The 27871-nt window shown below is 35.6% G+C and overlaps 3 protein-coding genes and 1 long non-coding RNA gene across 9 annotated transcripts in view; 2 read left to right on the top strand and 2 right to left on the bottom strand.

Moving 5' to 3' along the window:
* The first annotated feature begins 1118 nt into the window (after positions 1-1118).
* mRpS24 (mitochondrial ribosomal protein S24) lies at positions 1119-4643 on the top strand. Its single transcript, XM_046637290.2, has 3 exons — positions 1119-1447; positions 1601-1781; positions 2231-4643. Exons 1-3 carry the CDS (start codon positions 1421-1423, stop codon positions 2518-2520), a joined length of 498 nt encoding a protein of 165 aa, XP_046493246.1. The 5' UTR covers positions 1119-1420; the 3' UTR covers positions 2521-4643.
* A 5362-nt stretch (positions 4644-10005) lies between these two features.
* Positions 10006-27871, bottom strand: part of twin (CCR4-NOT transcription complex subunit 6-like twin) — a 238797-nt gene continuing 220931 nt past the window's right edge. For all 3 annotated transcript variants that reach the window (XM_046637272.2, XM_046637271.2, XM_069133006.1), the window contains 5 exons: positions 27187-27338; positions 11355-11585; positions 11041-11218; positions 10728-10867; positions 10006-10600 (listed from right to left, as the gene is read on the bottom strand). In XM_046637272.2, coding sequence (XP_046493228.1) covers positions 10524-10600; positions 10728-10867; positions 11041-11218; positions 11355-11585; positions 27187-27338 — 778 coding nt within the window. In that variant the 3' untranslated portion in view covers positions 10006-10523. The remainder of the gene's footprint in view (positions 10601-10727; positions 10868-11040; positions 11219-11354; positions 11586-27186; positions 27339-27871) is intronic.
* Positions 12058-17833, bottom strand: Yip1d1 (Yip1 domain-containing 1). 2 transcript variants are annotated; one of them, XM_046637283.1, is made up of 2 exons: positions 17455-17833; positions 12058-13851 (listed from the first exon to the last, which is right to left on the bottom strand). In XM_046637283.1, exons 1-2 carry the CDS (start codon positions 17678-17680, stop codon positions 13295-13297), a joined length of 783 nt encoding a protein of 260 aa, XP_046493239.1. In that variant the 5' UTR covers positions 17681-17833; the 3' UTR covers positions 12058-13294. The 2 variants fall into 2 exon arrangements, 1 of the variants encoding a protein (XP_046493239.1); XR_011176258.1 differs by lacking the exon at positions 17455-17833 and adding an exon at positions 14370-14870 and having other exon boundaries at positions 13724-13851.
* LOC124224965 (uncharacterized) lies at positions 21730-27348 on the top strand. Of its 3 annotated transcripts, none has more exons than XR_006884959.2 (3): positions 21730-21879; positions 25379-26177; positions 26452-27348. It is a non-coding gene; the product is annotated as an uncharacterized lncRNA (long non-coding RNA). The 3 variants fall into 3 exon arrangements; XR_011176260.1 differs by having other exon boundaries at positions 25379-26617; positions 26690-27348; XR_011176259.1 differs by having other exon boundaries at positions 25379-27348.

The following is a 27871-nucleotide window of genomic DNA, read 5'->3' as shown; positions in this document are numbered from 1 at the left end:
GAAATCCGGAACCCTCTGATTGTCTGCAATAAGTTCTCAACTCTACCATTGAAACATCTCAGGGAGCGCAAGCGCACGACGACTTTCGGCTGTTACACCAAAGCCCATTAGGGCAACTGTCTTTATATTCTTCAGTCAACGTAGGAGGTGTTTGGCGGTGGTTGGCGGTGATCGGCGGAGGTCGCGGAGGACTTGGACGACGTGGTCGACGAGTGAGCGCGGCGGGGGGGGGGGGGGGGGGGGGGCGAGATGGACAAGGAGGACGTAGGTGGTCGGCGGTGATCTGAGGTGGTTGGAGGAGTTCGGAAATGGTAGGAGGTGGCCGGCGCTGGTAGGAGGTGGTAGGGGGTGGTAGAAGGTGGTCGGCGATGGTCGGAGGCGGCAGTGGGAGGTAGGAGGTGTTCGGAAATGGTAGGAGGTGGTCAGAGCTTGTTGGCGGTTGCAGGAGGTGGTTGGCGGTGGCAGGTGGTGTTCGGAGGTGGTAGGAGGTTGTAGGAGGTGTTTGGCGGCGGTAAGCGGTGATCGGTGGTGGTCGAGGACGACGACGACGACGAGGGGGTGGCGGAAGAGGAAGCGGAGTCGGCCGAGGTGGTCGAGGAGGACAAAGGAGGTCGGCGGTGGTTGATGGTGGTTGGTGGTGCTCGGAGGTAGTTGGGGATGGTTGGCGGTGGACGCGGATACGCTTTATCTCACGGGGATGATCGAGCTGATCGACAGTTCTAAATAGCAATTGACAAGTACTCTTATGTACTCGCTTTGTACCAACTCAATCTCAAGCTTTCATACCGACACTACTTTGGCTACTACGAATGTCAGTGCGAGCTCGTTAGGTAGAGTCGATAGAGCAGAACCCTTCGACGCTCCCAGGCCCACCTGGGCCCCACTTGCCCGCCGAAAACTGGTCACACAAATTTATCCAGGGGTATCAGTCTTTATGTTCTTCAGTCAATATATGTACCAAGAACATTAGAGGATAGGATACCGAACTCCTATCCAGTCCCGTGGTTTGCGGTGAGCCAATATTTGGCAGCCGCCCGGTAGCGCTGCTAAGCCTAGTATACTTGCGCAATCCAATACTGCGCATCTCCACATTCATCTGTTTCCAGGTCGGGGGAGAGACTGGAATTATTTTGAATTTCGATTTGCTTACTTGTACCACGTTGCTTAGGCTTATTATAAGCTTAGGAGCGCTGCCAGGCGGCTGTTATCTTAGAGCATATACAGTATATGCTCTAAGCTCAAATCGCATTTGGCAATATTCTGTACTTCGGTGGTTCGCATCACTGAATTTATACTATGATTTAGTTGGCGCGTCTTAATCCGCACAGGTATTCTTTCGAGAACATCACAAACTAAGGAACGAAGAACGCGGCTAAGTTCGATAGCAGGTTCTGGACGAAAGAATAACGAACAGACGAATATGGCTCTAATAGTGAGCCTCCGCAATGTGAGTAATAGCATATTATGATGGTTAGTGAATTCCATTCGAATTAGGTTCGCTTTAAGAAACTTTGTGTGATTAGCGATGTTTGAGGTTAAGTGAAGTTAGCAACGCTTCGATTGAACATAGACCACTTTTAAAAGCTATAACTCTCCCCAGACACTTCCAGGGTTAGAAAAAGCATGCATCCAAAGACAAATCCACGTGACACCAGTTGCTGCAAAAGTAGTGGCAGGCAGATATCGAGTGACGACGAAGCGGGACAGGCCACTCACCTATGAGATGGCCAATCCTCCTCACTACATCGCTCACAGGAAGGGGTGGAATTCGTGGAACACTTGTACGGAACTCAGATTTAAGTTTTTATGTGTTTGCGGATTCATTTGATGCTAAATTCATACAGGCTTGAAGTTACTAGTGTGAGCGTAACGAATTATCAAAGAAACAAATAGATCATATGCTACTTTAGAATTAGTTTGCAGGAGTCGTAGGTACAAAGTGAGTATGCTTCTATTTATCGAAACAATAGCTGCAAACCAGCTATTGTTAACATGTACTTCATTGTGTCAATGGTACCAACTTCATGCTCATGAATCGTGTGTAGTAAAATGTTACCCCTGTTCAAAAAACTGTCTCTGAAACTGTCGTGGTAGACAAACGACATTGTAATAGTTTGAAAGAAAGGGACTGAGAATGTCAAACAGTAATATCAGTCTTAACAAGTCAACATTATTTCATTTGCTTCTGTATAATTGTTTTTAATTTTATTTCTTTACCTCTTCCCTCTAGCAAACATGACTGATGGTAACAGACCGGCAGAAACTTTACTTGAAGACGTCTTCATCCGTCGTTTTGTAACAGGAACATGGCATTCATTATTTGTCAGCGAAGTTATTATCAAACGCCAGCATAACATAATTAGAATTGCTGGAATCATTCGACGAGGCATCGCTACCAGGAAGATGTATTTTCTAATTGGTTACACAGAGGAACTCCTCAGTTATTGGCTCCAATGCCCAATTAAATTAGAGCTTCAAACTGTAGATGACAGGAAAGATGTGATTTTCAAATATATTTAAATAGTATTGTGTATACGGATGAAAATTAATAGAATAAACATGTGTATATAAATGATGAAAAATGGTAAACAGTTTTGACTTTGAATTGAATCGAAATATGCCCGAACACACGTACCTTTTTCACATTGCATAGGTTTTATAAGATTCTCTCTGCAAGATAGGAAAAGCACTTTTATTTGCGTTGTTGACAAAAATTTCCTATATAAGGTTAAATCTGTATAATTAGACAAATTTGGACAAATCGAATATCAATTGCGTATGTTTAATTTACCGTTTATTTGTTCGATAAATTGTTACATTCGATCATAACGTAAATGCAGTTCATATGCGGTAATTGCATTTATAGAAAATAAAGTACAAGTCACCCTAAAGTGGATTATATCGACTCTAAAAACAAGTAGAGCTATTCTATTACACATGAATCCACGGATCGATCAGACAAGATCTAATCTCAATTTGTTCTTTTATGTTTTATTTATATTCTCTCTTTTACATGCCTTTACAACTCACATTGCTCAACGTTTGATCAGGTCTCGCGAATTCAGTCGGTTGTATTTTTTGTAAACGGAATTTCTTCATTTCAAGAGTACATATATGTATATGCCATCCAATAGCCAAAGTTTAACCAAAATTTTCTTTGAGTTCAAACGCAGTTTTTTTCCTTCTAATTACGGCATAAATTTACATTCATTATTACGATTGGGTAAATAAAATTGTGTTTATTCACTCAGATTACAAGTTAGAACAAATATCCGAAAATGTTGGTAAAATACACGGTACGTTAATAGTGGCATATTCCAACTTATGTAATTCTTGTTTTAACATTATGAACAATTCATTAATTGCTACACATTAATTTTGAACTCTTGACATGAAGAAGCAGTTAGAGATATTAAAGCGAGACCTAATTGAAGAAACAGATCCTCTACTGGCTTATAATATCAGTGAGTAATACGAATCTGGTGAAAACCGTAATTAGTTCATAAGACTATTACGAAATTGCTGTGGAACAATATGCATTCAGAAATTACTGTATTGAAATAATCTTGTTGAAAACATTGCCCTAGTTTTAAATAATGATCATAATTCATTGAAGTAATTTTGTTATCAAGTTAAATTTGACGAGCCATGTGATGAATCTATTCGTCTATGACAAGTTTCTGAACTTATTTAAGATATCACTTTGATAATTGAAGTAACTAACAACTGATTTAAGTAAATATATCTACCTAATAATATCTAGAATAAAATGCCGTATGCACATTGAAATTGCAGTGATGTATTGGTAAGTGAAAACGAATATACTAAATAGGTTTTATTTCATTTTCAGATCTCGTACTAAAAATGTTGAACCAATTTTGCAAAATTTTCTTTTTCAGCCGTCAATATGCACTCAGTGAAACGAAAAATTTGCTCACTATAAAACCACGAAAACTTTGGAACTCTCGTGAAACTGGATTTGATTGCACTTTGTCCAAATGTTTTTGATATCACCTTTATAAATGATCTGTAATTAGTAAGTAAGTAAATGCTTTGATTTAAAATAAGGCATAATAAGAATTTGGGCCATGTTAATCAAAAACTTATAACTATAATCTAGAGGACTATTATTCTCAGTGTACCAAGGATTCTACTATTAAATGTCGAATTATAAGATTCTCGCGTTTGTTCGGGAATCCAAAGGAGTTACAAATTATTTACAGTAGAGCGATTGTTCTTTTTGCACAAATTGTTTACCAAGAATTTCATTTTCCAGAATAAAAATATTCCCCAACAGATAAAATGAAATACATATCACTGATACCAGTAGCTAGTGCCGGATCTTAGATCCAAAATTTTGTCGACTGGTCATTGAAAGTAGAAAAGTCATAGTAGGTAACTCGTACAACATTCATGGTTGCACATGTGCATTCGAATATTTTCGTATTTATCTAAATGAGAACAGCAATTCATTGATCATCATATTTGGCTAGTATTTGCTGCCACACGGTTGATGACACTTTCACAATCAGGCATATCAGCTAACCAATACCTTAAATTTGACAATTTATAAATGATGAGAAATTTTAATACTAGCATTGTTCCATTTTTAACAAACCAGTCAAACACCTCTGAAACTAGGAGCGTTAGCGAAAAAATGTTTTACATAAAATTTTCGTGATTGAAGGAGAGACATGTTATGGCATCATTTACTTCGGTGATTAATACAGAAATCACGTTTGTTTTTTTAGAACAAAAGCTGTAGCGCACATCCGGACAAATTCAAACATATACTTTTGTATATGAGTACTTTTTTACATACTTTAGTTTTCATACTTTCATCTTTCCTTTTTAACTATTATATTATGTTTCTTTTTCTAATATCTTGTTTGTGGAATTGAATCGTTAATCTAAATCTGTAAAATGCCAGCTCAAAAATATGCGATATGGTGATGATGTCAGTAGAAAACATATTCAAAATTATAACATATTTGAACTTGTTTTGACGAGGGACGCACCTTTTGTGCCAAAAAGGAGTAAAAAACCGGATTCAAATTTCAAAAAATGGACGCTTGGCAGCTATTTCTGAGAAGTTAAAGCATTATCACTGACTGAGTCCATGATGCCATGAAACTTTGGTGTAAAATACTCATCCATATAACGATTCTGGGCTCAGAGATAAACAACTAGTCTGTCCAAAGTGGGACATTCTGTATATTGCTTTTAGCTTATTACTACACAATGCTGTACACAGATTATATTTCAAATATTATTTGAGCCAATGTAATTTATAGATATTTATTCAATAAAACTTATGCTAAATTTCTACAACAGATTTATTTCTGAATGGATCATTTTGTTTTACCGCAGAGACTTGTTATTATCGTAGCTAATTGTGAGACTTGAAGGTAGAGAATTTATTACCTCAAACGAGATAAGCATACGTAAACTAACTTACTAACAAAACAGTCCCTTTCGTGACTAATAATACGTAATTTCAATTCAAAATATAAAGATGGAATATGACTATTATGGTACCAGCAAAAAAGTAATTGAATTTGTATAGTATATCATGAATCGAATGAAGAAATGCAATTGAATCTTATTGTTGATGTTTAATTGGAAGATTTCGTTACAAGAAATCTGGGTTTTGAAGAAGAATTACTGCTGTTTAGCAACATAGCAAGCAATGAGTGTCAACGTGTCATCAAAAATTGTCAAGTGGCTCACTGATTTCCATTTAGATTTTCAGCTGTATATGATTACGACGTATACCACATCATCCGCGATTTCAGTATAAATTTAGTGCGTGTTCAATACCTGCAGCGTACCGTAAGTGATATTACTATAAAAAAAACTTTCAGTTCAAACTTGTCGCTTCATTGGTGAATGCGGTAATTAATGTGCTTAATTTTCTTCATCAATTTCACTTTTTCTAATGTTAGATTTTAAATCTCGATGAAAAGGGATTACATGCGAAACAAACGAAATAAATATTGTGCGAGACCACTCCACTGGAACAAAGAATGGTACTCTTATAGATATGTATGACTCTATAATGTACTTTGGCCAACGTTAAATAATTATCAATCGCTTGAAGCAAAATCGCAATCGACCATGATGGTTCCATTTCTCACGTATATCTCAATATTATCAATAAATCATTAGAAAAGAAGACCGTATTCGAATGTAATCCCATTACATTAGAGATTAAAAGGTACTTAGTAAACTTACTTTATGTAAGGATGATCCAATATTATAATGATATAATAGGTTTTATAAGCTTGGCATAAGTGACATATATCATTCATGAAAACATTGTACATTCAATCAATTTCGTAATCCAGTCGGTTTGTACAAAATCACACTGAATCACACATCGCGCGAACATACATCGATTTTATATAAATGCTTTTTCTTTACAATTTGTTGAATTCGTCTAAAATTTCGGCAAGGTACCGTACGATATACATAATATTTATATATATATATATGTATACATGTATATATAAATATTATATTATCATATATATTACAATATAATATTTATATATAAATATATACGCGTGTGTGTGTGTTTGTGTGTGTGTGTGTGTAGTTTATGGTAAGTCTACTTATGCATATAATGATTCAGTAAAGTAAAACGACAATTGTTCACCAATTGTTGATAACTATCACTTCGTACTAAGCATTCCATTGTCTTTACAACATAAATTGAAAATCAATCGGTTTCTCAAAATGAAATGAGCCAGTAAAAATGTTTCCTTTTTATAACACATTCACAAAACTCATTGATATTATCAAAAACCGAAGGATCTAATTCAGCACGATTATGTTAAAAGTTTAAATTACTGGTTTATTATACCAGCAGTAGCTCAATTACATGTTTACCGTAATATAGCATGTATTAAAATAATTTGTGATGGAACCGTTGCAGAAATTGAAATAATACGTTACTTGTGCGCCTATAATAACACAGTGCTAAAGTTCTAAGACGACACATTGCAGTTATTGCAATTCAATACGATCTCAAGACTAATTCTGAAACGTATTATGGACTTACTCCTATTTCCAAAATGCCCGAGAGCAAATTGGTTTCTAACATAAGTATACGTACTTCTTACATGTATAATAAAAGCATTTCTGAATTAACAAAAAATTTTTCAACGTAAATCAAGAGATTCGCACTGAAAATGAGTGCAAAAAATATTCAAGCAGAGGTCAATCCAGTGATATCCGGCCACTCCTCGAAACTTACCGAACTATATTTCAAGTTTATACTGCAGTTAGAATAGGCAACAGTTAAGTTACACGAGTGCCTGGAACTTCAAACTTGACGAAAAAAAGGCTGGTAACAATTAGTGATGGTCGGGTTAGACAAGTTGCCGGATGTAGATGGAATGGCCCTCGTTGTGTTTTTTAGGTCTTTTCGTAAAAATGTTTTTCTGTCTCCTCGAAATTATTCAATAATAATTGCACATTCCTAAAGAACCTTGATTGTTTGCAGGTTGTACGTTACACTTGACGTAATAATAAGAATAATAGGAATTGAGCTTTTGCACAAGCAGAATTCAGATTTCAGAAAAAAATGAAAAGTGAATACAAATATTTCACGTATGTGTGTAAAATGAAAAAAAGAGAAAAAAAAGGGGGGAAGTGAAGCGAAAGAAAAAGAAAGAGATGCAGAAATGTGAAAGTAATTAGAAGATATAATTATTGTTTAGCTTAATTGCACGACTGTTATGAGTTACACTGATCTTCGTGATCTTTGTCATATGAAACACGAGTAGAATGGATAGAAAAGTTTGAATATTTTGGAAAGGAAAAATACATTTCAAATTATGACCTATGTTGAATTTGTTTGAAAAATAATTCTAATTTGTAACATGTCAAGTATCAAATTAGCATATGAAAAATGATTGGGTTTTTCCCTCTTATTTATCAGACTTAAAACAAATCAGTTATATATAAATACAGAATGTCCTCCATATCTCAAGTTATTCAAACTATAATGCAATTGCCTACTTTATACAACATTTACTACAATTATTGTGTGGACACAACTAATATTTATGAGCTAATCAAAGTATTTCGCAGTTGATTTTTCTTCATCTTTGAAAAATCCATTGACAATACATAATATAATTAATATTATGTTTGTAGGTGCAACAAAATTTTGCACATTTCCACACTTGGTATATCAATTTTATTAATACATTACTTAACAATGATAATTTTTCCGTTTTCAACGCCCGTTGACAGGAGACGTGAGTTTAACGCGGTGAATAGTTATTACATTGTACAACGTGTGTGTCTGTACTGCATTTATACAATTTGCCATGTTTCTTTTGAAACTTACGTTCAACTTATGGGTATAAAATTTATTTTTAGATATCAAACCTTCGACCTCAAACCTTCAACCTCTCTTTCTTCAATCTGTATCAAAATTGTTAGCATAGTAACAGTATAACCCGTCTAGTTTTCCCGAATAGATTATTATGGAAGAATTAAGTATTTTGTTCTATAGTTTTGAGCTCCGGTCATTATGGTACGCATTACAACTCAATGCAATTTTACCTGTACGAACGACAAAGACCCGGATTGAATACATAAATTGGTCCTACGAATGACAAGGGATTATAATTAATCTGTCACTATGATAATTGTCATGTAAATTTTGAATTGCCAATGCAGAGAAGAAAGGAGTAGGAATAACGAAAGCAACGCTACAGTGACCAAGGCGGTAACATCACAACGCGTCTTCGTATCAAGAAGTTATGAAGTGTATATTCTACTTCAGCAAATTCGCGCGACTATTCAAAGGTATTCAACAACGCATAACTAATTCCGCTAAACAGGTTCATTTTCGGAGATCAATTTCTCTTATCTACAACATACAAATCTGTGTACTAGATTTTAACTTGCCATTCTGTTAAATCCAATGTAAGCTGAAGCGATTGAAAAGCACTGTATTTTTAGTAAACATATATACATATATAGGTATATTCAGTTGGTTAATTTGTTGAGACGACGTTTTCGTTCTAGTCGTAACATGTGGGCCCTTTGTCATGTGTCGGAGAGAATGTAAGTGAAAATAATCAAATACACATAGCATATGGTAAATATGTGGATATTAATCCATCTAAACGTAACGTAATTGAGATTTTTTAAATCGTAAATTGGGTCACCGTCACCACTGCTAAAACTAAAAGTATACCGGTTTCTGCTGTTACAATTATTATTATTATTATTGTTAATAACATGATTATTATGTTTATCATTAGTAGAAAATATTAAAATCTGTAATAGCATTTAAACTGTGGCTGCAAGGTTTTTGAATTTCTGAAAACAAATCTACGAATTAAAATACTACTGTCTGTTTGCTTCTCTTGGTACGTTCGGACGTAACTAAATGATCAACGCGAAGTAGTTAGAACGGCATGCTATACAATAATTAATGGAACCCAACGATCGCTGGTGAAATGGATATCAACGAAAAATTCAGAAGCACGACGATACGACGATACGACCGATACCCGTGGTATGTGAAAACATTATTACATTATATGATTACTTATAAATTACACTTGATACTATTATATTACCTACATTCTTACACGATAACATTATCAATTATCAATATACGTGGCCAATAAGAACAGATTTGTACTTGTACTGAAATTGTTTAAGTCAACTCCAATCACTTCGCACAGCCCGGTACAGCGTGTTTGTTATTATATTTTTTGTTCAACTTTTGTTTTATTTTTTAAAAAATACAATATCTCTCAGTGGATGGCAGCATTCACATCATAAGGTCAGCTCTGGGAGTATGTTGTAATGCCATTTAGGAAGATATTGGCATGTTGCTTCTAGTGACTACTAACTCGTTAATTAAATATGTGAAATTGTTCCAATTGTTTTTTTTTTCTTTTTGTTTTTTTTTAAACTTTTTTTTCTTTCTTTTATTTGTTTTTTTTTTTTTTTATTTATGTATCGATATCACAGAGGTTTAATCGGAATTATTTGTTTTTTTTTCTCACTTATCTTTTTTTGTCTTTTCATTTTTCATTTTTTTTTTTCGCATCTTTTGTAGGAAAATAGGTATCTACATATTATGATGATAATAATAGACATTACGATATCCTTAATAAGGAGAAGTTACTTATTAAAAATGCAATACCACTATACATGAGAACTAAACGCATTACAACATGACTCCGCTAGCCTGGTCGCTATAAAATATTCGTCGACGTTTGTTTTGAATGTGCGGCAATATGGAGTATATATGTATTGTTATATTTTACTATTACAAGTAGAGTAGTTGTCAACTGTGAGTTGTATTGCTAGAGCCAGAATGTAAGAGGAGGAGCGATGAGGATTTCAATTTTATTATCATTAGCGTTAGCATTATTACTATTATTATTATTATTATTATTAATATTATTATTGTTACTATTACTATTATCAATATTAATATTATTCATTTTTTATTATTGTTACTTGGGCCTAGATCGTAGCAGCTGCTACCTGCGTGAGATCAATCCGTTGCTTGTTCCTACTGTAGGGGTCATTTCTAGCTCCACTAGCAGCGGGAAGTGGTCTGAAATAAATTCCAATTATTGGCGACAGTCTGATGTTAGACAAAACACAGCGAGAACTTATAGATTTTGCTCGGTAGTGATTCAATGTTAAGTTACTCTTGAAAGAGTACTAAAAGTATTACGTACCAGAGGGCACATGGGGATGGGGACATCCAACAACCTTGTGCTCCCTAAACCAATCTGCACTCAACGGACCAAGGAGTCCAAGAGGTACCATGCTTTGTTTGGAGTAAAAAATGTAATCTATAATTCCCTTAAAGTCGAACCTGAAATAAGGATTTGTTGTATTTAGTATAAATATCAACAACTAATGTAATGTTTGTGTTTTGAGATTCAGTGAATACTGATTTTTTCATATTTTTTACCCATTTCACGAAACTGAAATGAACAAAGTAATCACACAATCCGCAAGAAGTATCAGCATTATAATTAAACTTACGTATAGTTTGTGTAAGGCATGATGTCTTCGCTGTAAGCAGATGCAAGCTTAAACGAGTGTGTGAACTCGTTTGGTTTATCGCAACCAGATATTTTTTGCAGACACGATTTGTAGGTAAGATCTTTGAAGTCTCTGTGGTCAGCTGGCACACGTCCGGATGTTAAAAACTCGATAACTCCTGTTTCGTTACAGCAAACAAAATGTGATAGTTTTAATAATCGACAATCGTAGCAAGACTGCTTTGCATTTCATATTGACCTAGTTTGTAGAATTTGTAGAATGTAACATAATAATCAAAAACCATATTACGTTACCTGAATCTGGAAGGGAATTGAAATCTCCGCAAAGCAGTAATTGAACGTTGGACGAATCAGGCTTATGTCCAGGTCTGAATGATTGCCCGGTTTGGTCCAGTATGGATCGCAACTCATTGCTGAGCATCATTGTTTGAATCAGCTTGACGTCACAGTATTCAGGGTCCCAATGAATGTGTGCTGTACAGACCAATATTGGCTGCTGTACGTGTGCTGGATCCGATGGCAAGCCTGTATAATAAAGTGACGGTATTAACAAAATGGTAGAACCATAACAATTTCAAAAGTAATTATACCGTACTTTGCTTTCAAATTTTTATCTAATATGTTTCCTAACAGATATTTTTAAATAATCACGCCTTTAACTGCAGATTTGGCAACTCTTCGTGTCGGTAAGTATGAGCCCAAATTTTTGACAGAAATACTCGACTGGTAGTTTTGCCATTATTAGCTGCACAGAACACCACATTCTACAAGTTCTCGAATAATGATGCTACCCTCTTTGTTTATTAACACTTGAAGTCGAATTTTTTTTTATCTATAGCGTAATTCAAATAACTAGCACTAAAATTTCTGCCGACTGACCTGCATTGAAAGTAACATTATTCAGTGGGATCTATATAATAATAATATGAAAATTAAGCGCCAATAAATTATTGAAGTTGATTTGTTTAAAAAGTGGTAAGTAACTCAAAAATAGTAATAACGGGTTACGTTAATGTTTTATTAGTTATAACTGATCTTCGCAATTGTACAGATGTTTACGCAATTTACTTATATAATCATAACTATTACAGCAAAGTATATTATTTTCAAGTTTCAACATATTTTCAAGAGCTCTGCAACTGAAAACAGTTTCGAGTATTAGGAATAAAACGACTGATTGAATGTAGCCAACATTTTTGCATTGTCATGTTAAATGAGTTGTTCGTCTATGGTACACACTTATGTATATATACGTGTGTACCGACACATATTGGCTCGTAGGCAAATCATGGCCAAATCAATTATTACTTCAGCCAGTTACACAAATTCAAATCACAATTTATTACATTGTCGTGATAAATATTTACAATAAAAAAATTATTATATAGGTACGTTATTGCAGTTATAATACATTATTGATTACACACTTCAAGCCAAGGCATTTTTCTCTTCAAGCTCGTTGCTAGAAATACCTTTGACCATAATTTTTATTTCTTCATTTTATTTTCCATTCACGTTTACTAAGATTTTGGTTGATATACATCTCAAAGATATAATAAATAGACGATTTATAATCTACAAGGACCGTTGCAATACATTGTATACTAGTATAATTATTATTTACGATCGTAAATATTGTTGTTGAATCGTGATCTTGAAAACGTGCGTCTTCGATATCCGGCCTCGATTGTTGTGTGTGTGGGGATTACTGACTATACTCAGCCCTGTGTTGTTTCCGTTTCTTGTTTCGTTTTTTTTTTTCCACACTCCGCCGATTCTCTTTTACTTTCATTTTCTGATTTGCTGTTTCGCTCTCTCGAATTTGGCCGACTGTTTCGACTCGCAACTCGTCGAAGAAAAAGAAATCAGTCCGCGCCACGTGCCCAATTGTCTGTGATATTATTATACGCTAAGAAGAAGAGTAAATAAATAGAGAGAGAGAAAGAAAGAGAAAGAGAAAAAAAAACCAAAGACGGAGAGATATTTCTTGTGAAATAAGTTTAAGAAAAAAACTTTCAAAATTTTGAGAATGTTGATGCCGGGAGCAGCTGGCCTTGGTGCCGTTGGCGCTGTTGGCGCTCCGGGACCCGAAGAATTGGTATCGGGATTGGGTGCATTGGCCGGAGTAACGCCGCAACAAAAAGACACGACATGGACGAAGCTTGGTCAATTTATCGTTCATTTTGATGTAAATTTTTGTTCGCAACCGTAATTCAATGTAAATCTTCGTTGATCTAAAAAATAACTATTAAGGTAAACACTCCGTAGAGGAGTATGCAGGGGTACGCGATCAATGGACGTTGCTTTTCTTCACAGGACATGGCTGCAAAGAGTCTGGATGCTGAGAGAGTGGCCCAAGTTACAGCAAATGCGGCTAGACCCATTCCTATCGGACCTCGCAATGTAGTGAAGATGCTCAACCCAGCCAGACCAACCACAGGTAATATACAATATCCCAAAACGGATGCAACCGATGACAGTGTTATATTCCCGGTGCTGCTCATCAGCGATTGCAAGACATACATCATTAAGCACGACGTTACGGCGAGTCCATAAACATAGCCAAAATGTGCTTTAGATCCAGCAAGCAACAAAAATGCTGCTAGTACCAAACAGAATGCAACCGGACCAGCGAGATCTGAATCTTGAAGGAGGTAGTTTGCATCATCTGTTTGTCCTCGTCTGTGAAACGGGTTCAAAACGGCCAGAGTCTTCTGGATTATGCGGTCAGGGTCTATGCCAAGTTCTTCTAAAAGCGGGGGTTCATCTTCCTCGTCGAATCCAGGCGTTCCTGAGGAAAATGGAAAAGATTGTGCAAACGTAGAAAAGTTAGACAACATTGACTTGTAATAATGCAATTAAAATAATGCAGATACTCTGAATCTAATAAGATTGTAACAATAAAAAAAATTAGTATAAATCTAATATCACATCATATGAGAAAACGTTTTGTAATTAGAATGTCGAAATTCGATTCTGATATTTTTAAGTCAAGAGATTTCTAGAGATCGCTTGAATGAGTATTTATATTAATATCTATCTTGACCTATCTATTATAGAGTCTTGGTGATCGGTCAATTAAGAAAACGTATTTTTAGTTAACGTTTCGACCCGGATATGGGCCCTCCTCAGAACGATTTATTACAAAACTGTCAAAAATAACAAAAAGAATTTTATAATATCAATAATGGTACAAGAAGTAATCAGACATAAATATTGTAGATGTAATACTCTTAGAGCTATTAAATATTGTTGATAGTAAGAACCTTATGATTAATTGAGATAAGGATGTTTTTTAGTGTTATTTACCTTTTGAATTAAGTAAGTGGACTAAGATGTAGTCGAATTCACAATTACAATTGGTGGAAACAGTGTTCTTTTGAGTGACGGTAGACTATGTCAATCTTCAAGTTATTTTATATGTGGGAGTTAAAAGTTGGTAGTCATTAATTAAAAAGATTAAAGAACTATGTTTCTTCACAGTCACTATGTCATTGTGTTAAAAGGTTATTGAAGAAGGTCGTTTTAGCAATGAAATTAATTCACAGGTGTCAATGAAGTGGAGGTAGGCTCTTTATAATTAAGTTCTACATGTCTAACGAAATATTGTTGGTTGAACCAATTGAGTCAACAGGTGAATAACGACTGATGGGAGAAAACAATGTAATCCAGAGTGAAGGTGAACCTATTACAAACAATTATACAGAAAAACAATAAATATTTTGTAAGAAAAGTTATGTAGAAAGGACTGTAAACGGGGACAAAAAAAAATTTTTTCTATGTAGTTAAGGTTAAACAATATTTGTTGTGTGGGCGGAGATTAGAGGTTTGTAAATATTGCTTAAATATTCAACATCTTGTCTAAGATTAACAGAATTGGTATGACCTACAATGTTGCACATTTCTAATAACAGTCTTCTATAATAATTGTGTTCTTCACAAAGGGTGTTTGTGTTGTCGTAATTAAAAGTGTGTTGTTTATCGATACTATGTTTCGTTAGAGCTGTGTGCCGTTCTTCAATCTCATGTATGTTGCGTTGGTGTTCCCTAATTCTAGTATTGAGATGTCGACCAGTTTGACCTATGTAGACTTGATTGCAGTCATTGCATGGTATTTTATACACGACATTAGATCGTTTGCCTATGGGGATCTTGTCTTTGCCTGTATCAAAAACTAGTTGTAGATCTTTTGAATTTTTTCCAACAAACTTTACATTATATTTGGCGAATAAACGATTAAGTGACTCAAAGAGGCCGGCTACATATGGAATGGGGATATATGTAGTAGCAGGTCTATTGCTATCTTCAGCGGGAGCAGAGTCAATATTATGGTCAAGTATGTTGTTGATGTAGGTGCGTCTCTTATTAATTTGTTGTTGTAATAGGCCATGAGGGTAATCATTCCATCTTAGTACATTGTATATGATCGACAGGTTTTTTTCGTGGAACTCTGTACTAGCTAGTTTGATAGCTCTGTCAACAAGGTTAAAGATGGTGCCTATTTTGAAGGACAAAGGATGGTGAGAGTTAAAATTCAGGTATCTTTGTGACCAGGTTTTTTTGTGAAACCAATCTGTCTTGATATAATTATTGTTGTGTATCAACAATACGTCTAAGAAACTAATGGCGTTATTTTCTTCTGTTTCGATAGTAAATTGTAGTCTAGGATGGTACCGGTTAAAAATATTAAGAATGTGATGTATTTTTTCATTTGGAACGGCAGTAAGAATATCATCCACGTATCGAAAATAGAACGGTAAAACAAAACCAAGGTCGTTAATGCAAGACGTTTCCAAGTCTTCCATGACGAGGTCTGACAAGATTGGGGAGAGAGGAGATCCCATAGGCAAACCAAACTGTTGTGCATAAGTATCATTATTAAATTTAAATATTGCGGAGTCAAAACATATTTTTAAAGCTTTTTCAAGTTCACTAAGGGGAATTGGGATCTTATTTTCTAAAGAAGATTTTATTAGAAATGTGCAACATTGTAGGTCATACCAATTCTGTTAATCTTAGACAAGATGTTGAACATTTAAGCAATATTTACAAACCTCTAATCTCCGACCACACAACAAATATTGTTTAACCTTAACTACATAGAAAAAATTTTTTTGTCCCCATTTACAGTCCTTTCTACATAACTTTTCTTACAAAATATTTATTGTTTTTCTGTATAATTGTTTATAATAGGTTCACCTTCACTCTGGATTACATTGTTTTCTCCCATCAGTCGTTATTCACCTGTTGACTCAATTGATTCAACCAACAATATTTCGTTAGACATGTAGAACTTAATTATAAAGAGCCTACCTCCACTTCATTGACACCTGTGAATTAATTTCATTGCTAAAACGACCTTCTTCAATAACCTTTTAACACAATGACATAGTGACTGTGAAGAAACATAGTTCTTTAATCTTTTTAATTAATGACTACCAACTTTTAACTCCCACATATAAAATAACTTGAAGATTGACATAGTCTACCGTCACTCAAAAGAACACTGTTTCCACCAATTGTAATTGTGAATTCGACTACATCTTAGTCCACTTACTTAATTCAAAAGGTAAATAACACTAAAAAACATCCTTATCTCAATTAATCATAAGGTTCTTACTATCAACAATATTTAATAGCTCTAAGAGTATTACATCTACAATATTTATGTCTGATTACTTCTTGTACCATTATTGATATTATAAAATTCTTTTTGTTATTTTTGACAGTTTTTAAATAAATCGTTCTGAGGAGGGCCCATATCCGGGTCGAAACGTTAACTAAAAATACGTTTTCTTAATTGACCGATCACCAAGACTCTATAATAGATTACATACGAGGTCGAGAATTCCTATTCATCAATATCTATCTTTATTGTTGATAAAAATGGATTTCTGTAATTATAGTACAACAGATTTCTACCAATATTTACTATTGTGCGTTAACTATACTATACTATAAGATTTCATAAATGTTTTTCAGAAAATTTGTGAAAATCTGCTCAGCGAGCAAAATGAGCCTCTGAAAACATAATAATTGGATGAAAAATACCTTAGTTAAGTTATATTGAACGTTACAATTATAAAACCTTTTCTCAAACTATTGATATATTAACCGTTATTCGAATTTGCTTGGTTCTAATTCCATTCCATATTAGTATGGATGTTGTTTCATTCTTGCTCGCTATCTGAACATAATAAGTTGCTGTGCACTTTGGAATGTTCTTTCTTTCTTTTCTCACTTCAGATACATCCTTAAATAATCTTTAGATCATTTCTACATTCCATTTTGGAAAACAAGTGCATTCAAATTTGTTGGTCGTCAAAAGAGAAATGTATAATCTGTGCGCTGGGTGCTGGTAAAGTTTGAGTAAAATAGGAAAATAATTACATACCTTTGGCGAAATCATCCTGAGCGTACATGTCACCTCCGTAAGCATTTTGAGTCGGATCCAAGTATGGCTTTTGATTGAAACTTGAATAATCGCCTGCTTGTTGCTCGGTGTATGTTTGAAACTCGAATTGTTGGTTAGGTTGGCCGAAGCCTCCCGATGCGTCAAAGTTATATTGTCCTTGGGGCGGTTGGGACCAGTAATCTTCCGGCCCGGCGTAGCCAGACATATTCTCACCGAAAATTTTCGCACCTTATTTCATCCAAATTTTTACACGCGCGAAAGATGAGGAGCAGAGGAATAAATTTATTGACAACACAGCGGAAATTGAGAGTTGGCACGTTGACGTATCATTAGTCTTGAGTGCTGTTATTCCCCGTTGATGCGATATACGTCAGATGACGCTAGCTCGTCTTTTGTCGATAACTTCTCATCGTTTACGTCAAAACTGTTTTACCGACAGCGATAAGACATCGACGCTTTAAACTTTGGGCCGCAGTAATATTAGTTTTTCAATTTAAAACTAATTATTCGAATAGAAATCAAGCGTGAGTATCATGTGATAGGTGATTATTGTATGCGAAATTGATTTACATCATTCTCAAATGTGAGAATCATCCTGTCTACCAGTTGAAGACGAGTATCAATTTTTTTGATAATTCCTTCGAAATTCAGGATTGATGAAACTTTTTTTTGTTAAAATCTTTGAATTCATGGACCGAACGTTTGAAAATTTAAAGATGAGATAAATTTTTAGCCTCCTTCGAAAGAAGCCAACAGCGCTGACATTCACTCAGATAGCACCAATCCACGTGCAAATGCAATTTCATTTTTTACAGAATCAGACTATATCTCGTTTGAAATTATATTAACATATGTACAAAAATCATTAAATAGAAATTACTACGGGTTGTGAAAAAAGTAATGACGTTTTCTTTGTGTACGTCAATGAGATTTGAATTTGATTTTAATTTGATTCAATAAGGCTCTTAAAAATGTTTCAAAATTGTGCAAAAGTTTTAATCTTTCAGTGAAAAAATTCGAGGCTGTCCTACGTATACTTCACAACTATTGTGAAGTTTATAACGAACGTGGAAAGGTTATTTCACCGACACGTTAAGGCATTTTAGTTTTTTAACGAAAATGCAAGTGTGGTATATTTGAATTAATGTAAGCTCGCTTTCGGTGTGTTCTTTTTTTTTTTGTACTTTTCCAGGGATATAAATTATGAAAACGTGATCCTTTTTTTCCACAGCTGCAGATACATATAACGCGGTTAACACCACATGTTGTAAATTGAGTATTTTAGCTCGCGCAGTAAGCCCGTTATTAGAACAGTTTCATTATCGCTGACTCGTCTCGATCGATCGTCAGTTGCAGGTTATTGAGAACATGCAGTTTTTTACCAGACCATTCGTAATACTTGAGTTTTTGGCTGGCTGCCATCAGCTCGCCGTCTTTTTTCCCTCATTTTCAACTTCACGTAGATATAACATAAAACCGAACATCTGGACTTAGCCACGTGATGTGTCACCAAAACGTAGTAATCCTCCGTGCTAATCAGACGAATATTCATAACAAGACGCTCTCGGAGCTTTATGTTTTCTGTTATACAAGATTTCGGCGTCTTCCGATATTTTCTACCAAATCATACCTAGATTGAACAAATGTTAGATATCGTGGACGTACATAATCGGTGAAAATTGGTAAATGGTGATATTGGTTGCCTATCCGTAAGTCACACGTACCGGTACGTGGCAAGACCAAGGTTTTTCTACAAAACTAATTAAACGTCAGCGTACTTTGCGCAAACTCAGCGACAAAACGGTCTCCGTACACAGGATCGCAGACTCCGCTGGTACAGTGCAGGAGGCGGCTAAGCGAGATGAAGGGAGGAAGAGGGGTAAGGTGGAAAGAGAGAAATAGGGTAGAGAGGAGCTGAGCTTCTCAGAATTATTACCACCAGGTTTTTCTGTACTCGCATTGATTTTGCGTAATTGGAAGTACCAAGGCGTGGCAAATACAGCACGTATAGCGGCAGCTGAAGGTTTTCAATTTATTATCGAGGTGCTCCGAGCTACGGTATATAACATTTTAATGACAGATTTTTTTGACATAATAGATACTAGTTTTAAAACACTCGCCGCTAAAGCTTGCTCGGGGTCGGATGCCTAGTGTAACTGGTTTTTGTGCTCGTGCGCTCGCTTACTCGTTGTCAGTGTTTTACCAGACGACATAGTTGTAGGGGAGACTGGGGCACGACGGACTTCCCAAAAAATTCTGGTATTTGCTTCACAGTATACAGAACGAACACTGTTTTTGTGCATGTGACGCAAATCGAATCTGCCCGTAAGATTTTTTCTATATAATGTTACAAATCACGTTTACACGTGCAAGTAAGTATAACGTATTGTGATTTTATGACAATAAATTTCGTGAAAAAATACCACAGAACAATCGGCTAAGTGCTGACAGATTTGAAACACTACGCACAGCAATTTTAGCTCTAATTGAACGACGTTATTGTCATGTATTCCTATTTATACAATGCCAACTACTCACCAATTGCAATTTCTTGATCCTGGTCGTTCCTTTTTTTTCCGATTCAAAATGTTATCTGAAGCGTGCATATTGGCTTGATAGTACAAAACATGACGTTTTCAATAATCAAACTTGTAAACTTGAAAATTAGTCCGGAAGGTCAAAAGTCATCAGGTCAAGGACCTGGACAACCAGAACTACGGAGTGCTTGTTCTGGAAGTCGAGTTTCGCCAGGTAGCGGACCTGGAGCATAGAAACTACGGAGCGCTCGTCCTGGAACTCGAGTTGCACCAGGAAGCGGACCCGGAGCGCAAGATCCAGGAGGTACAGAACCTAGTACTCGAAATCCGCGGAGCGCGATTCTCATACGTTCGCTCTACTGCGCGGTTGTTTCCAGAGTGAGGAATTCGGCTAACTGATTTTCGTCGTCGACCATTACTATAGATCGATGACGTCATGAGAAAAAAATTTTGGGTGACGTCACTAGAAAGTGTTCAGAAGAACATCCGACATCCAAACTTTGGTTTCGAACTTTAATACTATGTATGATGATATGATATATGATGTATGATTTAATGGATATGATGCTCGCATGTACTTTCATCCCGTGTTGGTGCTGAGCGGAATCTCGATCTGAATTTCATACAGGTATAAGTTATACATCATATAAACGACCCTGCAACATTATAGATATCGGAAGACGCCATTTCGTCACAGAAAATATACAGCACTGAGAAAGTTAATTTTAGAAATTCGTTTTATTCGCATTTTTTATATCGAAAGGCGGATTCTTCTTTTTTTTTTTTAGACATTTTTACCTCAATATTCTCTTCGGTTGCAAATTTGCAAGAAAATTTTCAGTTTCAATCTTTCGATTGGATATAAGTCGAAAACGAAAAACGATATTGACAAAATTGAAACATATTTTTTCGCCTTGAATCATAGGTTTATAAGAAAATACAAAGAAGTTATAGCTCTTTGAAATCATCAACTTGTTGCCGAATTTTAAACGGAAAGAAATTATTTTTCGACATGATGTTCAGGTTTTATTTAGTTGTGAAAAATATTCTGGAAAGTTTTGATATTCTCAAAAATCTCAAGCCCAGTAATATTACGTCCAATCACTCGTTACATTTATATCATCTTTTAAATTTCAATAAAATCAAATAAAAAAATATATATTGAATTGAATTCAAGTTGACTGATTAAAATTAAAATTTGAGAAATAACAGAAATGCAACGAGTGATCGGCCCATAACGATACTTGACTTGAATATCATGGAAAAAAAAACGAAGACTGTTTAGGATATTTCGAGTAAGAAAATAGAACGTAACCATCATGTAAAAAAATATATGTTTTTTGTCTTGATTGAAACAAAATTCTCACTGTGAAGAAAAATAATTTCTACAAATTTTTAAATAAATCCATGATATAAGACGAAGTAACGTGTTTTGAATTTTGTCGATATATTTTATCGTTCTCGAGTTACATCTATTCGAAATGTTATAATTGAACGGGGAAATTTTTGTGAAAATCTGTGAATTGAGTACAAATTGTGGTAAAAATTTTCGAAAAATCAAAATTATTTTTTTCAACAGGCAGATCAAAGTAAAAAATGGAGCAAATTAAAAATCATACTTTATAGTATTATCGGATTTCACTTGTAAAGGCCCCGTATTTTGTATAATACGTTCTATTTCTATTTCGCACCCTGCGCTTGCGGTGAATCCAGTACCGGCACGAGAAGTTCGAGTTCCGCCGAGGCTTCGAGGCTTCATCCGGGCGAACGAGAGTGCGGAGAACGACCGAAATGGGGGCAGCAAGCCGTTGACGACAGGGCCTCAGAGCGCGAGGGCGATAAATTACGAGGAATCAATATCGTAAATGTAGGTTTGTAAGAAAGCTTTTATCGGCTGGCACGCTTTCATGTACACACACGCATAGGCTTTCATACATACCACGTCTATTATACATATATGTATATATGTATATAATATATATATATTATATGTATTATACATGTGTATGAGTGTAAAAAAAAAAAGCGAAAGAGACGAAAATGGGTAAAAGATGGAAAACTCGAACCCGTCACATTTTTGCGCAAGGCTTCAGTTTGCTCAGCTGTATGGATCAGCCTAGACTATGAAATCGTAGAATGAAGCCAATCATAAATTCTATACCAGTCAAAGTATCTGCCCTAATAATATCCTAGAAAGCCTTCGAACAAGGGTCTCTTCTACATCAGTTCAGGACTGCAAGCTAACTTTATATTGGTCACGTCGTGGTGAAGCACATTTTAACGGGCAGTAGCAATATTTTTTCACATTTTTATGTCAGCTCTTATTTACCGGACAACAAAGTAGTGACGAAAAATTATCAATCACACGTGTATTCGTACGGAGATTAAGATACAGGTTCAATCTGTAACTGTTTTAGACAGTTGATAAGTAAACCGATAAATAGACATTCTCCAGGAGAAATTTTGCACTCGGTTATTACAGGGATTCAGATTGTTGTTTGATTGATTTCGTTTGTGAAAACTTAATTACGGTTTGAAAAAGAGTCTTTCTCAAATTAGTTGTACTAGTGAGAGAGTTCAAGTTTTTCGTCCTCGAAATTATCATCTAACAGTTATAGATATGTTTAACTTTGAAATGATCGTTGACCATTAGATAGATTATACAAAAATAGGATATCCAACGATTTTAAAAACAAAACAGGTATTACAGGTAATATATTCAACCAGGAAAAATAAGGAAGTGGCAAGAGATGAAAGTCATACACCGATGATCGGTGTGAAAGTAGGAAAAGTTTTCAAAAAAATTGGGTCAAAATATGAAATAAAAGCACGCGGTAAACTCAAGTCTGCTGCAAGTTTAAGGGTAGAGTTGAGTACTGGTATTTGATAAACATAATATCGCGGAAAGTCCGAATTATCGACTGAATATAAATATAAAGAAGTAAAGTACAGCCGCGACTTGAACGCCAGTTCAATATCCTCGACTTATACATATATGCTGTTTTGCTACAGGCTGCAGAGGAACTTTGTAAGTAGAGCAAACTCAGTTTGCTCAGTTTTAAACGAGTTAAAATAAACATTCTCTCAAATATTAACTACGGTGATATTCGTGCTCTGTTGCAGTAAATAAGTTAATTTTAACGTTCTTTTGATGCCACGATTCAATAGCCACGGATAATACTGTTGAGCTCTGATGATGAGACATGTTGAAAGATCGATCTGAAGTTTACCATAGTAAAAGTGTCGAGGGATACATTCACAAGTTAAAATGAATACAAACATCAGATGTCTGTTTACACGTAATTTTCAATTTCAATTTCAATTTGCATTTCGTTAAAATATAATTCCAACTTTGAAAAAAATGAATAAAATTAATTTCCCACGAATTAGGTTCTGAAAATGCAATAAAGCACTCAATGCCAAACAAAAGTATGAAACCAAATCCCAATATTTGTTCGTGAAAGCTGATATACGTACAATATTGATTAAGAATTGGAATCATTGCAACAGTGTTGGAAAAAAAAAAAAAATTCACACAAAGATTCGGGATTTATACAATATAGGTACTTTGAACAGTTTAATTCATTTGAAAAGGGATTTCTATGATGATGCTTGCTATGAGCAGTGTAGGTGATTGAGGCTAATAGTTCGGTCAAAATAGGTTTGAGTTAAAAATATTCGAGATATGGCTGCAGTTTTGTGTATAGGAGTTTTCGACCCTCGGTAACTCAAATCTGAAGTAATTTTTGAGCTGCATAGCCGGCGTTTCGAGAAATCTGCAAAATTTGACGTTTTTTTGCCTTTTCCTCAAATACTGCTATCGATAGATGAAAAATGACTCGATCATCGGTGTAGAGCGGAAAATTGTACATCGAATTATGTCCTGATATGTTGGAAACGGAGTCGAATTAACAAATTAAGAAAAATGAAATTCTACTTATCGGCGGTATCTGGGAAATTTTGGTAAAATAATTTCTTTTTTTTTTAACTCGTTAATCGGACTCAGTTTCCGACATATAAAGACATAATTCGTTGTACAATTTTCCGCTCTAAACGTTGGTCAGGTCATTTTTAAACTATCGATAGCAGTTTTTGAGGAAAACGCATATGACTTCAGATTTGAGCTCCTGAGCAGCCATATCCTGAATATTTTTAATTCCGACCTATTTTGACCGGACTATAAACCAATGACACAGTTTACTTCATATCTACAACCCTACACACGCATCGGTATACAACGTATATCTCTGATTAATCGTTTTATCGCGAAGAAAGCGACGAAAGCGACGCCCTTCGAAGTCGTGCATGCGTATAAGGGTTGAGGTGAAAAAGCGACATGGACGAAGGTCTCATCGAGTGACTCGATCTCAGATTTATTACAGTTATCCGATCTGCGTTATACGCGGGGCTTGGATGGGGGAAGAGAGAGAGAGAGAGGGAGAGGGAGAGAGAGAGGGAAGCCCGAGGGAGAAGCGAAGAAGAAGGATAGAGCCGAGGGCTGATTCTGTCCTCCTTTTCCGCTTGCGGCGTTGCATGTCGTATACAAGAGGTGCGTTCTCGTCAATTATCATCGATCGTGAGTTAATTGGCTTGAATTACAGAAATGCGTATGGTTATACGATCATTAAACTAGTACATGTATATGGACGGGTGTGAAAGTCGTTATAATCGATAAAAAAGGAAACCGCAATTCCAATTGAAACGGAAATATATAAATTCTGAAATTGAAACCAATAACTCAATAACAATCATGTTATATCTTCAAATAGAACGGATTCATGTATCTAATCAAAACTCTCGCGTGCTGGGCGGCGATTCCAGGTAAACTCTGATCAAAGTTACGTCACAACCTCGTAGCGTGTATTAAACGATATATGAGAGCGATTATTATAAGCTCAAGGGAACCCTGCTGGAACTCCTGAACAAGTATATTAAAAAAAAAAAATAAATAAATAAATAATATACGATCATTTTCAATTTTGTGAAAAATTTACTAATGCCATGATTTTTTGTACATTATTGATGCAACAGTTACGCAGTTTATCCATGGAAAAACTAATATTATGAATAAACTTTGACAAATGTCTTTAGAGTTATCCAGTGAAAGAAAAATTGCTCTAAAGTTTGCCTTGTTCGTGTCTCGCAGGCTTTATTTTTGCAATGGGAACATAAATTGAGATCAGAGAAAGATATATATTTGTTTTGAATCTTTTGACAGTTTTTGCACGAAGTATATACCGAATCGAAATTTTTTTCATGTCTCTAAGCCGGCGAGTCTTCTTGGGTTTTACGGGAAATCGGTGTTTCGAAGTTTTAATCAGAGTCCCCTGTTTTGGAATAGAATTGGAATAACGTTTTTTTTTCAGCTAGCAAAAAGAGGAGCCTATGAATTGTAACGTACAAGATAAGATTTGTACCGCATGAAGCATGGTCGTACATTACATAATCAGAGGAATTTACATTCGGTGTATTGAAAGTAGATGTAACACGTGGGAAGATTAGACGGCGGGAGGAACTCTGGTTGCCGAAGGATACAGAGGAGTTTGTGAGAAATACTTGAACATGGACGAAGAAGAAAAAAAAAAAACGAGAAGAAAACAAGAAATGGAATAAAGGAAAAAGAGACAGGAAGAGGCGGGGATAAGAAAATTTATCGCGCAGCATAGCAAAGGACGCGAGAGTCAAAGTTACTTTACTCCCGGGAACGAGAATACAGGCAGTAGATGGTGACGGATCCGACTAGTTAGCGAAGAACAACCGATTTAATGAGCGCTCAGCGGACAAAAGAACAATACCCGTTCCTAACCGTTTCTCTCTTTTTTATACTTCGCCTCTGTTGCCAGCTCTTATCTTCACATCTTCAAAGCAAATAGAGCGAGGTGTACGGAAGGAAAGAAAGAAAAGAGAAGAGACGAAAAGCGGAAAGAAAATGCGGAGGCGATTCATCAGGGGTGATAATTTATTCTGCCACGACGAATTCGTGATTCCAGAGAATTTGCAAAGTCGAGAGGTAAGGCTATTACGTTGATGAAATTAAAACATTTGTAAAGTGGTTATTTTCATCGAAATTACAATCGCAGGAAACATGAGTTACCTATTGTTGGAGGAACGAGCCGTCGGCAAATATTACCGGGCGTTGAAAACTGTGATAATCCTGTTACAATCGTGAGCACAAAATGAATTTGCCCCATAAACATTCATTTTATCTCAGGATGAAGTTATAAGGTTGTAATCACGAGTAGATTGACATTACAATTGATATCTAATTGTTTTAACTGAGATTTGAAAATTTGTTCGTTTGAATAGCAGGTTATGAAATATTGTTGTTGTTCCTTATGAAATTGATATTTTTTTTAACGTTGACGCACATTTTTCCCCCAACTTTGTACTCATTGTCAAGTTTCGTCGTATACTGTCTTAAGATGTGGTGAAATTACAGACGGTAACGAAATTTTTACATAGTTTACGAACACTTCGAAGGTGTATTTACCTTCTTGGATTCGAGTGGATAATGCGTACAATGAGCTGAACTGATCCTCGAGTTCGATGGATTGGTACACAAGCGTAAAGTAAAACGAAAGCGTGGATAAACTCCGAGGTGTCGGGTGAATATTGAGAAAATTGTTTGCGTGTAAACTGAGCGTGAACGTCACACTGTGAATTCTTTATTTCTGCAGCGCACTGAGGCAATAGAAAAAGATGAAAAGAGAGAGAAAGAGAGAATGAGAGGGGGGCAAAGGAGGAGAGGACAAGAAATACCGAAAGTGATTTGGTACGAAGGAATGAGCGAAAAGTTTCTCAACTCGCCTCGAGGGCCAAGTAATAAGTTTTCGAGGCTTTTGTTTAAATTTGATGTTTGCTTAATCAATCAACCGGGCATCGACAAGGTTTTGTATTGTTATACGAATAATCGCGCCGTTCGAGCGACGAATAAAAGCGAAATTTGAATTGTTCATTGATTTATATTAGGGGCACAAAGAAAACAATTCTGTCGAGCTGACGCTTCGCGGATCGAGGTGAGCCACTCGAATCGAAAAATGCTGATTCTCGATTATAAAATTCTTGTGTACGAATGTACCTTCGCTTATTGGTTCCGGTATACTGCCAAGAACAATTTAACGCACAAAGCCAAGTCAGCGAGAAGAGTGGCAATGATAATTATTTAAAAACTCACCGTTATCCCAGGCTGCCTCTTTCGTTCTGAGAAGGGCTGCCAAGCCGATGTTGTCCTTCGGCATGACTCTGTTGAGCATGTTGTCCGAACCTTCGGCGTTCGCCATAGCCAATTGGTTGAATTCGACTAGGTGTTCTTTGATTAACACAAACCTGAAAACAATTGAAATATTACCGATGTATACATATTATATAATAATACGTTATTGATTTATATGAACCACCATGAACCAATTTGTTTGTAAAAATACTTTTTGTACAAAATAAATCTATTTTTTCTGGAACGAACTGAAATTGAACTTTTTTGTTTTTATACTTTTACAGTGTACGCTGGGATAATTATCAGCAAAGTTTAGGGTAGGCGAATTATCGTTGATAAAGCATGGAAATACCTTTGTAGAGTAATTATTTTCCAAAAATGAAATTCACGTTAAAGTATCACTTAAGAAAAGTGCAGGTGCAAGCAGATTGAGAAAGCTGGAGCGGTAAGGATTACTAAAGGAGATGTCTGATCAAAGTAAAGAACAATAGAAATGAAGGGTTGACCCGACGTGGCGAAACCGACTGTAAAACAATTGTGAAAGAATTGGGTATTATTTTCAAAAAGTCTCCAATCGTAAAAGAAGGAGAGGAGGAGTTGAAAGAGCAAAAGAAATTAATCTGAAAACACATGACTTTTAACGTAC

The sequence above is a fragment of the Neodiprion pinetum genome, chromosome 1, assembly GCF_021155775.2.
Source record: "Neodiprion pinetum isolate iyNeoPine1 chromosome 1, iyNeoPine1.2, whole genome shotgun sequence".
Taxonomy (NCBI): Eukaryota; Metazoa; Arthropoda; class Insecta; order Hymenoptera; family Diprionidae; genus Neodiprion; species Neodiprion pinetum.
The sequence above is the reverse complement of the archived record's forward strand: the minus strand, read 5'-3'. Positions and strand labels throughout refer to the sequence as shown.